This window comes from Macaca thibetana, chromosome 2, assembly GCF_024542745.1.
Source record: "Macaca thibetana thibetana isolate TM-01 chromosome 2, ASM2454274v1, whole genome shotgun sequence".
In the NCBI taxonomy this organism is placed as follows: Eukaryota; Metazoa; Chordata; class Mammalia; order Primates; family Cercopithecidae; genus Macaca; species Macaca thibetana.
Genome location: NC_065579.1, coordinates 45182534 through 45195912, shown reverse-complemented (window position 1 = coordinate 45195912; position 13379 = coordinate 45182534). Strand labels below are relative to the sequence as shown.

Sequence of the window (13379 nt, the reverse complement as noted above, 5' to 3'; positions counted from 1 at the left end):
AACTGGATTTTTTTTGGCTCTATTCTGTTTATTTTTTAAGATTAGATTACCAGAGTCAGATAATATTAACCTGCATTTATACTTAACTGGACAACCAATCAAAAATTTAGTAATTAAAACTGAATATTTCAAGTTTACACATGCCAAATAATTAGTATGCCTAAACTCATAAATCATGTTTCTGACATACAACATCAATATAATTCTAAGCCAAACCAATGTAATTTCCAATAAAAATTCATTCCTGGCCAGGCGCGGTGGCTCATGCCTGTAATCCCAGCACTTTGGGAAGCCGAGGTGGGCAGATCACAAGGTCAGGAGATCGAGACCATCCTGGCTAACATGGTGAAACCCTGTCTCTACTAAAAACACACACACAAAAATTAACTGGGCGTGGTGGAAGGCACCTGTAGTCCCAGCTACTTGGGAGGCTGAGGCAGGAGAATGATGACCCGGGAGAATGACCCGGGAGGCAGAGCTTGCAGTGAGCCGAGATCGTGCCACTGCACTCCAGCCTGGGTGACAGAGCGACACTCCGTCTCAAAACAGAAAAAAATTCCTTCCTGTAGCAACGGAAAAAGAAAGAAATTTAAGAGTCTTGCTTACCTTAAAGCTGGAAATAGAAGTCTTTTTGTTTGCACTTTTAAGAGTCTGATTGACCCATTTAATAATAATTTCATCATTTACTTTTTCACCCTCTCCAAGATCTGATAACACATTCAATGTGTACCTGCAACAGAAAAGATGTATATTTGAGACTGAAAAGGGTAAAATTTGCTTTCACATAATTTATATCAATGCTTAGATAAATACTTAAGGAACAGTTCAGTTCTAACAAATATTTCTAATTTTAGTCTGGCATTTGCACCCAGTTACATTCCAAAGTTACAAACCTCATTAATCAGAAACAAAAACTACTACATGGTAGTTTTAAAACTTAAAGCAATTCCTTATGAAGCCATTTTTAAGAGGCATTAATAAAAGTGATAGTGTTTCTGGATATTGACCCATTTTTAAATAAAATACAATTTACAAAAAAACCATAATCAACAGTAAATCCTTTAAAAATTAAAATATTTTACATTGTATATTTCTTCTGTGTTCATTATTGTTCAAAAATAGCTAAAAGTTTAGTTCAGATTACTTGTTGGAGGAAACAGGCAGTGTTGGTACCAACATATTAGCCTTTACCTTCTCATCAGCTGCCATACCAATGCCAGGGTAAGTGTTGAATTCCCTTCATTTAGGTCCTGCCCAGCAATGCCAACCAAGGAAAATTTGGCCTTGTTCTTCCCAAGTTCCACTGCATAGTTACAGTTTTCAATCTATAAATAAGTAAAAGTTTGGGTATAAAACAGATTTTTAAAAACATATCTCCTGAATACACCAGCCTAGTTCAGCCATCTGAAAAACAGTTATGATGACACCTTAAATTTATATGACCAATTTCATAATAATAACCCAGGGAAAGCAAGGACATAATTATTTCCATTTTATAGTTGAAGATTTAAAGCACTGAGTGGGTTAACCTAAATAGAGGAACAACTGGCTGGAAAGTTTTAAGATCCCCTCCTATTCTAAAAGTCTTGACTATCCAGGCCGGGCGTGTTCGCTCATGCCTGTAATCCTAGCACTTTGGGAGGCCGAAGCAAGTGGATCACCTGAGGTCAAGAGTTCGAGACCAGCCTGGCCAACATGAAACCTCATCTCTACTAAAAATCAAAAAGTAGCCAGGCGTGGTGGTGGGTGCCTGTAATTCCAGCTACTCAGGAGGCTGAGGCAGGAGAATCACTTGAACCCGGGAGGTGGAGGTTGCAGTGAGCCAAGATCGCACCATTGCCCTCCAGCCTGGGCAACAGAGAAAAAACTCTGTCTCAAAAAAAAATTTTCTTGACTATCCAAGATGAAATAGCTTATTAGTGGTACATCTGTGACTAAAAGACAAGGTTTCTTGCTTTCCTTTAATGAAGTAATAGATGATGTTTTGTTTAGATTTAAAATTTAAAAAAAGAGAAGAAAGTAATTGTTTTATTAAGAATCTAACTTCATCTCCAATATTCTTTACCCAGATCTTACTCATCCTCTGAAATTCAGCTTTTGGCCCCTTTCTTCAATAAAGGCTTAACCTTAACTGTGCCAGCTAATAATGATCTATCCTTTGCTTGAACTCCTAAGAATGCTTATTTTGTAATGCTTATGTACCATCTTCTACTTATACTTAGCCTTTTATGTGTTTCCTTTCAACAACTATAGTATAAGCTTCTTCTAAAGGACAAAAATTTTTTCATGCACCAATCTATCCACTTCCAGCACAATGCCCTGCCTAAAGTAAGAATCTGATACATAAACACCTAATAAATTGTTTACCCTCCCCAACCACACACACATACTTCTTTCCAGTGATATAGGTCCAGCTGGGTCCTTTCTCTAACACTTTTTTTGTCTATCCTGGAGTCAATAGGGTTTTTTATCTCCATCATCTAGTGCTGTGTTTCTTATATCAGAACTTATAAATTCTTATGTATCTGAGTCTTTTTGCTCCAGTGAAATTATAAGCTCTCATAATCTTATCACCAGTAGGAACAAAAGTGCTTACACTAAGTACTTTTTGGAATAAACATTTAAAAGGAGAACACTATTTTTCTTAATTTTCTTCCAAAAGTTAGTTAAGGCACCATTACAAAATAGTCTAACCTAAGGTACATAGATACATTTTTCCCAATAGTAAGAAAATATTTCCAGGAAATGTGAGACAGCTAATGAAAGAATTTGTACAAATATATGGTTATTGTTCTTTAAAAAAGAGAATCCAAATTCCCAAAGTTCAATTTACTACAAATAAAAATGGAAGATCTTTGAGCCTGCTATAACATCTGCCTGGCTCACTTCACAAATTGAATAAAATGTTTGATATGTATTCATTTTTTTAAAATCCAAGGAGAAGCTGGGTGTGGTGGCATGCCAGTAGTCCAGCTACTTAGGTTGAGGCAGGAGGATCACTTAAGGGCAGGAGTTCAAGGCTGTAGTGTGCTATAATCATGCCTGTGAATAGCATGCACTCCAGCCTGGGCACCATAGTGAAACCCTATTTCTAAAAAAATTTTTAAAGAGTTTTTTAATGCAGAGATAATATTCCAAAAAATTGTTTGGAATCATATTAAATTATAGGCTTAGACCGCTTAAAAGAAATATATGCTATAAGAATGTCGATTTTAAAAAACAGAATAGATTCCTAATTTATGGAAAATAACATTAGCACTTGAATTACTTAACACTGTGTACAGAAGAGTAAAAAGCCAGCGTATTTACCATGGACACCCATTTCAGTGGGAGAATTTTATAGCAAACTGCAGTAATCACATGTGTTTCAATGAAGAGCCATCTGCTTTACAGTTATACCAAAGTTCCTAAGGGAAATGATGGCAAGAAAGGAGTTCAGGGTTGCTAGTATAGAGGCCTAAGAACATACTGATATGACCAGCATTGAAAGAGAAACTGGAAACAGGTGCTAACATAAGGGAAAGCATATATTCTATTTATTGGCAATAGTTGGTTCCAAATTTGGCAGAACACTTCTAAGAGATCTAGAGAGGTACCAAACTAGAGAAGGAATAAGAAATTAGGTTCCTAAAGGTAATCCATGTGTATGGTAGTACAGGTTGAATATCCCTAATCTGAAAATCCAAAAATCCAAAATACTCCAAACTCTAAAACTTTTTGAGCACCAACACAATACTCAAAAGAAAAGCTCATTGGAACATTTCAGATTTTCAGCTTAAGGATGTTCAACCAGCATACTGCAAATATTCCAATATCTGAAATACATCTGGTCCCAAGTATTTTGGATAAGGGATGCTCAGCCTGTACTTAAAACCCTAAAAACAGATCTGCTCCCTGAGGGTGTAAATATAGAAGTTAAGACCTTTGGGCCAAGAACCAGGCCTTGGAAATACTGAGTTGTCAGGCTAAAAGATGAAGAACCTATGAAAGGTAAGAATGAGCACAAAGAAAGCAAGAAAAACTTGGAGTGCAGTCTCACAGGGTTAACGGAAGAAATGATTACTATATTAGTTCTGTTTTCACGCTGCTGATAAAGACATATCCAAGACTGGGAAGAAAAAGAAGTTTAATTGGACTTACAGTTCCACATGGCTGGGAAGGCCTCAGAATCATGGTGGGAAGCAAAAGGCACTATTTACATGGCAGCAGCAAGAGAAAATGAGGAAGATGCAAAAGCTGAAACCCCTGATAAAACCATCAGATCTCCTAAGTCGTATTCACTACCATGAGAACAGTATGGGGGAACTGCCCCCATGATTCAAATTGTCTCCCACTGGGTCCCTCCCACAACACATGGGAATATGGGAGTACAATTCAAGATGAGATTTGGGTGAGGACACAGCCAAACTATATCAATTACCAAGTACTTTAAATGCTTTGGACAAAAATGAAGCTTAGATCATTTGGACAATGAGAAGAGTTACGTAATGGGACACAAGGGTTCAAGTGAAAATAAATACTTAAAAATAAAGAAGAAGGCCAGGCATGGTGGCTCATGCCTGTAATCCCAGCACTTTGGGAGGCTGAGGCAGGTAGATCACGAGGTCAGGAGATCAAGACCATCCTGGCTAACACGGTGAAACCCCGTCTCTACTAAAAATACAAAAAAATTAGCTGGGCGTAGTGGCAGGTGCCAGTAGTCCCAGCTACTCAGGAGGCTGAGGCAGGAGAATGGCATGAACCTGGGAGCGGAGCTTGCAGTTAGCCAAGATCACGCCACTGCATTCCAGCCTGAGCAACACAGCAAGACTCTGTCTCAAAAATAATAATAATAATGAAGAAAGGCTATTTTAACGGTGCAGCTTTAAGAACTTTGTAACCGAAGGAAAGTGACATCTATTGATTATTGCCCAAATTCCATAAAATAATTCCATAAAGTAATTCCCTGTGATACTGTGTCATGAAAGTACTGCTTCTTCATTTTTTAAACATCTTGAATTTATTTCAGGCTTTATGTTTCCTTCTATACTTGTTGAAAAAGTATTCTGCATATGATTCGTGACATATGTATTTATTTGTAGTTCACATTAAAATTCCAGGTATAATGAATGGTTAATTTCTGTTTTCCTGTTACATTTTGCATTCAGAATTTTGGAGAAAAAAACTTACATGAAATTAGTCAATAAAATTTTCTGAATTCCACTCCCATGAAAAGAATTATATGCAAATCAAATGAAATTAAAAATGCAGGCAGTCCAATAACTAGAAATGCTGAAAAATATAACTCTTTATAATTATACCACACATTTAACTACTTTTAATATTATGATATATTTCCCTTTAAAGGTCTTTTTAAATTTTTTTCTTTAAAAATTACAGTATCTATAAATACATTTTCATTCTATAGACGTGAAAAACCCAAAGTCCCTTTTGAATGCATCTCTGTGTGTGTTATGTATTTTAAACAAATTAGATTCATATTATGTATATATATAATTTTGTGTCCTGCTCATTTCCATACCACTATTACTAAAACAATATTTTTTCTTTGTTTAATTATACTTTAAGTTCTGGTATACACGTGCAGAACATGCAGGATTGTTACATAGGTATACATATGCCATGGTGGTTTGCTGCACCCATCAACCCGTCATCTAGGTTTTTTTTTTTTTCCTCAAGATGGAGTTTCGCTCTGTTACCCAGGCTGGAGTGCAATGGCACATCTCGGCTCATTGCAACCTCCGCCGGTTCAAGCCATTCTCCTGCCTCAGCCTCCCGAGTAGCTGGGATTACAGGTGCCCGCCACTATGCCCAGCTAATTTTTTGTATTTTTGTATTTTTTTTGTATTTTTGTATTTTCACTATATTGGCCAGGCTGGCCTCGAACTCCTGACCTCGTGATCCACCTGCCTCAGCCTCCCAAAATGATGGGATTACAGGTGTGAGCCACTGCGTCCGGCCCCCATCATCTAGGTGTTAAGCCCCGCATGCATTAGGTATTTGTCCTAATGCTCTCCCCCTCCCCTTTCCCCCCACCCCCTGACAGGCCTGGGTGTGTGATGTTCCACTACCTGTGTCCCTGTGTCCTCACTGTTCAACACCCATTTATGAGTGAGAACATGCAGTGTTTGGTTTTCTGTTCCTGTCAAACACTATTTTTAATGGCACATTTTACTTCATCTTATGAGTGTGTCAATTTTATTAACCCTTTATTGAACAACTGGGTTGTTTTCTTGTGTGCTGTATAAACACTGCTATGATTAGCATTTTGCCACACAACTTTGTGTCTTTCTGATTTTTTCATCAGGATAGGTGGAAAAAGGTGAAATTAGGTCAAAGAATTTTTTGGAAGATTAATATGTATTGCCAAACTGGTTTTAGAAAGATTATACAAATGAATACTTCCTCTAACATTGGATGCAGTTCAATAGTTTCTAGTTTTAAATTGCATTTCTTTATTCTGGGTGAAAAGTTTTTTGTATGTTTACTATTCATCATTATTTTTCTATGAATTGTTCACTCATGTGTTGTTCCCATTTTGCTATTACTATTTCAGTAGCTCTTCAACTTTCTTCCCTAGAAATCATAATATTCACTTTTGTTTACCATGTACCATATTGTAGTTGTTTGCACACGTATTTCCCTAATTTATTTAGGCTTTCCTGAGGACCAACTCCATGCTTTATACTTTTTGTTATATCCTGCATAACCCTGTACAGGTATCAGGTAATTGATAAATATCTGTTGAATAAATGAGTGGATAACCAATAAAAATTCAGCAAGTTATACCAATTGTAAAATAAGAATACATTTACAGTACATCTCAAAGAACATTAAGTACTATGACTTGATAAAGATGAAAACAGTTATATAAAGTGTCTGACTACAGGGATTGCCTTCATCTTTGCATTTATTAAAGCAAACTTGTAAAAAGGCTATTAAGCTTAACACATTTTGGTCTGAATCAGAATTGTGGGGACAGAGTACACTTCATTCAACTCCATGAAACTCTAAATTCTTTGTTTTATATCAGAACAATAACAATATATCCATGGCCATTATTTCATTCACCTTCTTCATGTTCCCTCCAAGGGCAGGATAAGGAGGTTTGTTGACATGGCTCCAGTTGACTGGCACTCGGATCATCTCATAGAGCTGAAAGATCACTAAAGCATCTGTGAGGTCACTAAAACAGGAAGGAAAAGCAGATAAAGGAGGAGGAAATGTTGGGTACTACCTAATTGTATTAAGTACATTGGAGACAGACTTATATCTTTAAGAATGTAAGTCATTTAATCCTTAAAGAATGACAGGACATATCATTTGACCCAGAACTTCCAGTCTAAGAATCTGTCTAAAATGTTTACATAAATATTTACAAAGGTATATACATCCAAGGACATTCATTGCCACAGTATTTATAAATTTGGAAACAACTTAACTGCCTGGAAGTAGGGAGCTGTTGAGTAAACTATACTATAAACTCCTTGGCCACCATTAGACATGAGGTAGATCTCTATGTATTGATATGAAAAGCTTTGCAAAACATATCAAACTTTAAAAAACAAATGGCAGAACATTTCATACAATTTGATCTCATTTATTTAAAAAAATTTAGAGTCAAATATGTTTATATACCTATACATGCTAAGGACAGTTAATAGCAATTACCTCTATTAGGTAAAGAAAGAGGTCAGGAAAAGGGGAGTACGAGAGAGTAAGGGTGGAATGTTTTATTTTATTCTATATACTTACATACTTTCTGGAACTTGTCCAGTAAGAATAAGTTCATGTATTATTTATACATTATTTTTTAACTTAAAAATAATTATAGGAAAATCACAATAGCTACCCAGTAGGCAGCCGTTTGTGTTCAGGAATGAAGGTTAAGAAGAAGGAACTTATGAACAAGTAGGAATTCTCGAAGTAAAAATATTAACTACTTTGGATTCAGAAAAATATATTCTCCTGAGAAGGTTAATGTATGCCTGTTTAGTCTATTTTTAATGCAGTATGCTAAGGACATAAAGCAATAGCAACTGATTTTTTAAATTGCTAGCTTTGTGATGTATTACATGACTTTTCTCCTCCAACAGCTTGTCCAATGAGTTATGGTTCACTAAGGTTCATATTAAATTACTTTGCATTCTCTGAGCACACACCACATGGCAGTGAAGGCAGCTGGGCCCAGTACTAGGTGATAGAGGGAGAAAGTCTGATATGAAGGTAATTAAGATCTGAGTAGATTATCTTTAGGCACATGAAACATTCTGTATAAAAAAAGAATCACTAAAGTATTTCTACAGGTTCTGGAATCTTATCTGTTTTATGTATTTTTCTTCTTTACTTTAAATGAATTCATTCTTATTCCTGTCTAGTATGGTATTATTATTATTTTGCAAATAGAACTGAGGCCCAGAGAGTTTAAATGATTTCCAGAGACTTCAAGATGAGTTCTGGAACCAACTGGTCATAGAAAAACTCTAGGACTAACAGTTCTTGAAATATATTTATAACATTTTAGAGAAGAGAATTTTCAGGGAAAATCTAGCTGTTTTGGTTTGGGCTGGCTATACTATAGGCAGGAACCTAAAAATTCTTGGGGGTGGGTTTAGGAATATGATGCAGACACAATTCTATGGAGACATGGTTCCAGTGTCAACTAGATGTCCACCTATTGTTCTTCTGCATCTGATGGTTCTCTAAGATTATGTTAAAGAATTTTCTGAAACAGTTTCTGAACAGTTCTTTTCCCAAGAAAAAATACTATATGCTCAGAAGCCCAATGCTGGTACTTCTTGAATAAAGATATTCTTCAGATATCTTTAGCTAAAAGGTTTGGGCAATTCTCTTCTCCACTGTCAATGATAGAATCTAGTGTTTCTGATATTTGTGAAATAATTACATGAGTATCAACAACTCTTAATCTGCTATTTTTAAGCTTACTCTTTAATTATAGAAAAATACATGTTCATGGTTCAAAAAAAATACAATCATGTTTAAGTTACTAAGATTAAAAGTCTTTGGCGCGGTGGCCCACGCCTATAATCCCAGCACTTTGGGAGGCCGAGGCAGGCAGATCACCTGAGGTCAGGAGTTCGCCACCAGCCTGACCAACATGGAAAAACGCCATCTCTACTAAAAATACAAAATTAGCTGGGCGTGGTGGTACATCCCTGTAATCCCAGCTACACGGGAGGCTGAGGCAGGAGAATCACTTGAACCCGGGAGGCAGAGGTTGTGGTGAGCCGAGATCATGCCATTGCACTCCAGCCTGGGTAACAAGAGCAAAACTCCATCTCAAATAAATAAATAAAATAATAATAATAATAATAAAAGTCTCCTTACTGTTCTCTACTCCTACTACCCAGGCTACATACAGTTTGCTATGTACCTCTCTAGATTTTCTTTTAAAATTCGAATACAAATACTACACACTCAAATTGTAAACAAAATGGGATCATACTACACTTTGTTATTCTTTTCTCTTGACTATATATTACAGACATTCTTTCAAATCGGTCCATAAAAAGTGGACCCCTCCTCGCCTTCAATATTTGTGTTTTAACTTCCCTGCTACTGTAACAGGAGCTCCGGTCTAATTGACGTATATCTCCTCTCATCTAGCTGAAATTTACACACTCTTCAAGAGCTTTACAAATACAGGTCTACCACAATCAAAGCCAGTTACCATAATAAGGTAACACTGGTTTTCAGTTTTAAAGAACATTGTGAATAAACACCAAGCAGCAGAAATTACAGCATCATAAATCCTCAGTGAGCCAGTGAACTTGGCCTGTTGTGACAATCTTCTTTAAGGAGTTAATCTTAGTTAATCTTCTTTAAGGAGTTTCTTGGTTATGTAAATTATTAATACATTTAGTTAATTAGAACTTTTTTCTAAAAAAAAAAAAAATACAACTAGCTGAAGTTGGCTTCTTTTGCATTTTATTAAGGCAGGCTGGTAGACTGTATAATAAAGAGAGAAGAACGGTTTCCTCTCATCCACACTTAGAAAGACGCATCGTTAGCCCAGGAATTGATTTAGTGAAATATTTTCTTAGCCCTACTAATGCCAATAATGTGTTATCATTTTTAAACAAGAAAGAATGAGATAAGCTATAACAATTATTCAAGGAAAACAAGTTACTTTTACAAATTAGAAAAAATATACACATAAATTATGGAATAATTGAGGTTTTGGCAAAAATAAATGAAAAATGACAATGAAAAACATAATTTATCAGTTATTACTGTTACTCTGTTAAAGTTGAAATTATTTTTATGATCAATAACTATAAAAGGATTATCTTTACTGATTTATGTATATCATCAAAAACATAACTATTATTCCTTTTTTGAATAGTAACTTTCTTTTAAAATCCATTGTATTGCCAATTCCCAGCATCCTGAAACTCTAAAATTTGGCTAAAATTCTTGCGACTTGAGAAAATGTTCCATTTAAACATGCCTACAGTTTGAAACTTGAAAAGTTTGACCCTGACAGTACAGCTGAAGCACAATAAAATATTTACCTGTACAAATGATTAATATATGGGTTGACTCCCAAGGAATTCATCCAGTTCCGAAATGTTCTCTCTTCCTTGCTCTCTCCTAGAGTAGACACAAGCTCACACTGATGACTCAGGACAAAAGGAACCAGGAACTATATGTTAAACCATTCTAGCAGGTACAAACTGGTCAAACCTACCTTGCCATGGTTCTTTAGATACTACAGTTTCTTTAAAGGGAGAAAAAAAGTCTCTTAATGCCAAAGTCCCTTCTTTCCTACTATCTAGGAAGCCTCCATTTGCTCTAAATCTCTTCTAGATTCCCTTTGATGTCTGTGAACTAGTACTGAGCCATGGGTTTCTCTGCCTAGAAATAACAGATACACTTCTGTGGTCTATAATTATGATTAGATGCAAAAGGGATTCACTAAACATTAATAAAAATAAAATCTTTTAGCAGTCAGGATAACATTAGCACATTAAACACAAATAGAAAAGTTATACCTTTCTCGATTCAGGGTTTCTAAATTTGTACAAATTATGGTTTTACGCACACAAACTACACTTTACACCACACAATGAAGGGCATAGGAGATTACAGGTAAATATAAAAACACACAATGAAGGGAATATAACTATTTTACAGGCTTCCTGAGTTAGTTTAGATTGTCATTACCGAAAATACATAAGGAACACAGACCCAATACAGATTGATAAGAGAGAGATACATTTCGTCATAGTAAGTTCCTGGACCTCAAAGATCCATTCAAGGAGATAACTCCTTCAGGTGCTGTTATTTAACCCTACCTCCTTGAGCATTCCCTTCATAACAGTGCTTACATAATCTATAACGAAAATGTGGGTTATGGTATACCACAAAGTGAGCAGGAATGTGGGCTGGTTCTACCACTGTCTGCCTTCTAGTCATCTCCTGATGGCTAATAGTCCTAAGTAACTATCATGATTATTTGTTCTTCAGCAAAGGTAGTGGACAGTGGAATGGCCCAATTTATATCTTACCACCAGACTCCTGAAAAACTGAAACATTTATACCTCTCATCAATTCTAAGTTATAGGCAAGTTCAAGTCACTCTAGATTTTGGCCCATGTGACAATTTGGCACATAAATCTATAATCATCTGCGTTCCAGGGGCTTGTTCGTATAGAGCCATTGCAACAGTCATCTTCACATTGAGTGCCAAAGACAGTATAAACCTGCACACCCAGGACAGGAACCCAAGCCTTGTCAGAGCTAAAGAATTCTGTTATTTGTGCCAACTGTTCAGGAAATAATCTACTCACTGTAGTTTCATGTGGTTTCAATGCCATTATCTAACAGCTTTCCCAGAATCTGCTTTAATTATTGCTCTATTATATAGCCCTATCATTTCTTGCTTAAATTTTGTTCCCTCTGGTCTGCATAAAAGGTAACTGATCAGTCTGTTGTATCTGCTACCACCACTTTATTATAAAGAGAATCTTTTTTTAAAAAATGAGAATTTTTTTTAAGAAGAACCAAGCTAAACTAAATATTTCCAGAATCCATGCCAGTTTTATTTGTAGGAATTATTAAACAGGTACAAATTAAATCTATGAACTATTCCCAAAGTGACATAAATATAAACATACTGTGATCAATAACTTGATGCCTTTGATTTGGATTTACCTCTCAGTTGTTTCTCTATTACTATCTATCATAAAGATATATATATATTTTTCTAATAGTTACAGAAGTTTTACATTATTTCCATCTAGGAAAATCTAAATGTCTTAAAATTATGAAGATTAACAGTGCCTTATTGGTTTAATTTTTAATTAAAATATCCAAATTCTGTTGAACCTAATGATGCAGTAATATTTTAAAATAACTAAACTTGCATTTTAATAGAGTTCTGAAACTATCTTCAGGGGTTCATATTTCTTCCTATTGTTCTCAACTGATTATATAATTATTTTAATTTTTGATACCTGGAAAGTAAAATAGATTTTTTAAGTGAGCATTTATTTACCTAATAACATTTCAAAATGTCTTGGTACATAAATGCTCAAAGCTAGAGGCACTATGCATTTGTGCAAGAGCCATGGTAAAGCATTACAAAAATATATGTATTCCAGATTGGAAAATGTCTGGATTACAGACAGCTAAAGCAATCTTCAAGGTAAAATCTTTTTTCCCCCTAGATCTGATATACAATTTCAAGAAGTAAAATCTTAATTGCTGATATACAAGACTGAAAGAACTATAAAACATTCTTTTCATTTGCAGGCTCAATTTGACATCTACAAATAATAAAAAATAAAATAAAAAATAGCAATAAAAATAACAACTATCTTAGAAGTAGGCTACTAGGAGGGAAAAAAGGAATTAACATATATTTAACACTCAATAAATGTGCTGTGACACATGAAGTGCTTTCCTCCTCCCTCCCTGACCATTAATAAACACATACTGTATTCTTTCATTCATGATCACATTTAGCTTGCTCTGTAACTCTTCGAATTAAGTTTATTAGTCTTGTTTTATATATGAAAAAAACCAAGGCTCACAGAGGTTATTCAGATTAAATAGTGGAACTAAGATTTGAACAAAGTCTGATAGTTTGTGGTCTATGTACCTTCTGTAACCATAAATGAATTCTGAGATGGTCTTTCTATACAGAGCCCACATATCTGGCTCAATTTGATATGAGGGTTTAATATTTAATTGTGTTTTCTTTAATTCTCTAGAGAGAAAATTCTCTGCCAATGAGGACATACTAACATATGAATTTGGGATGTGATAAGATCAAGCTTCAAATTTCATAAGGATATATTAAAACTCAAATTTACAGAGGAAAATAATCCAATGACAGTCAAAGTCAAATACAT

The 13379-nt window shown here is 35.2% G+C and overlaps 1 protein-coding gene across 2 annotated transcripts in view; it reads right to left on the bottom strand.

The window, feature by feature from the left end:
• PLS1 (plastin 1) overlaps nt 1–13379 on the bottom strand; it is a 111309-nt gene that overhangs the window by 8447 nt on the left and 89483 nt on the right. For both annotated transcript variants that reach the window (XM_050778143.1, XM_050778142.1), the window contains exons 11-14: nt 10536–10614; nt 7072–7186; nt 1192–1325; nt 607–730 (exon numbers count right to left, since the gene is read on the bottom strand). In XM_050778143.1, coding sequence (XP_050634100.1) covers nt 607–730; nt 1192–1325; nt 7072–7186; nt 10536–10614 — 452 coding nt within the window. The remainder of the gene's footprint in view (nt 1–606; nt 731–1191; nt 1326–7071; nt 7187–10535; nt 10615–13379) is intronic.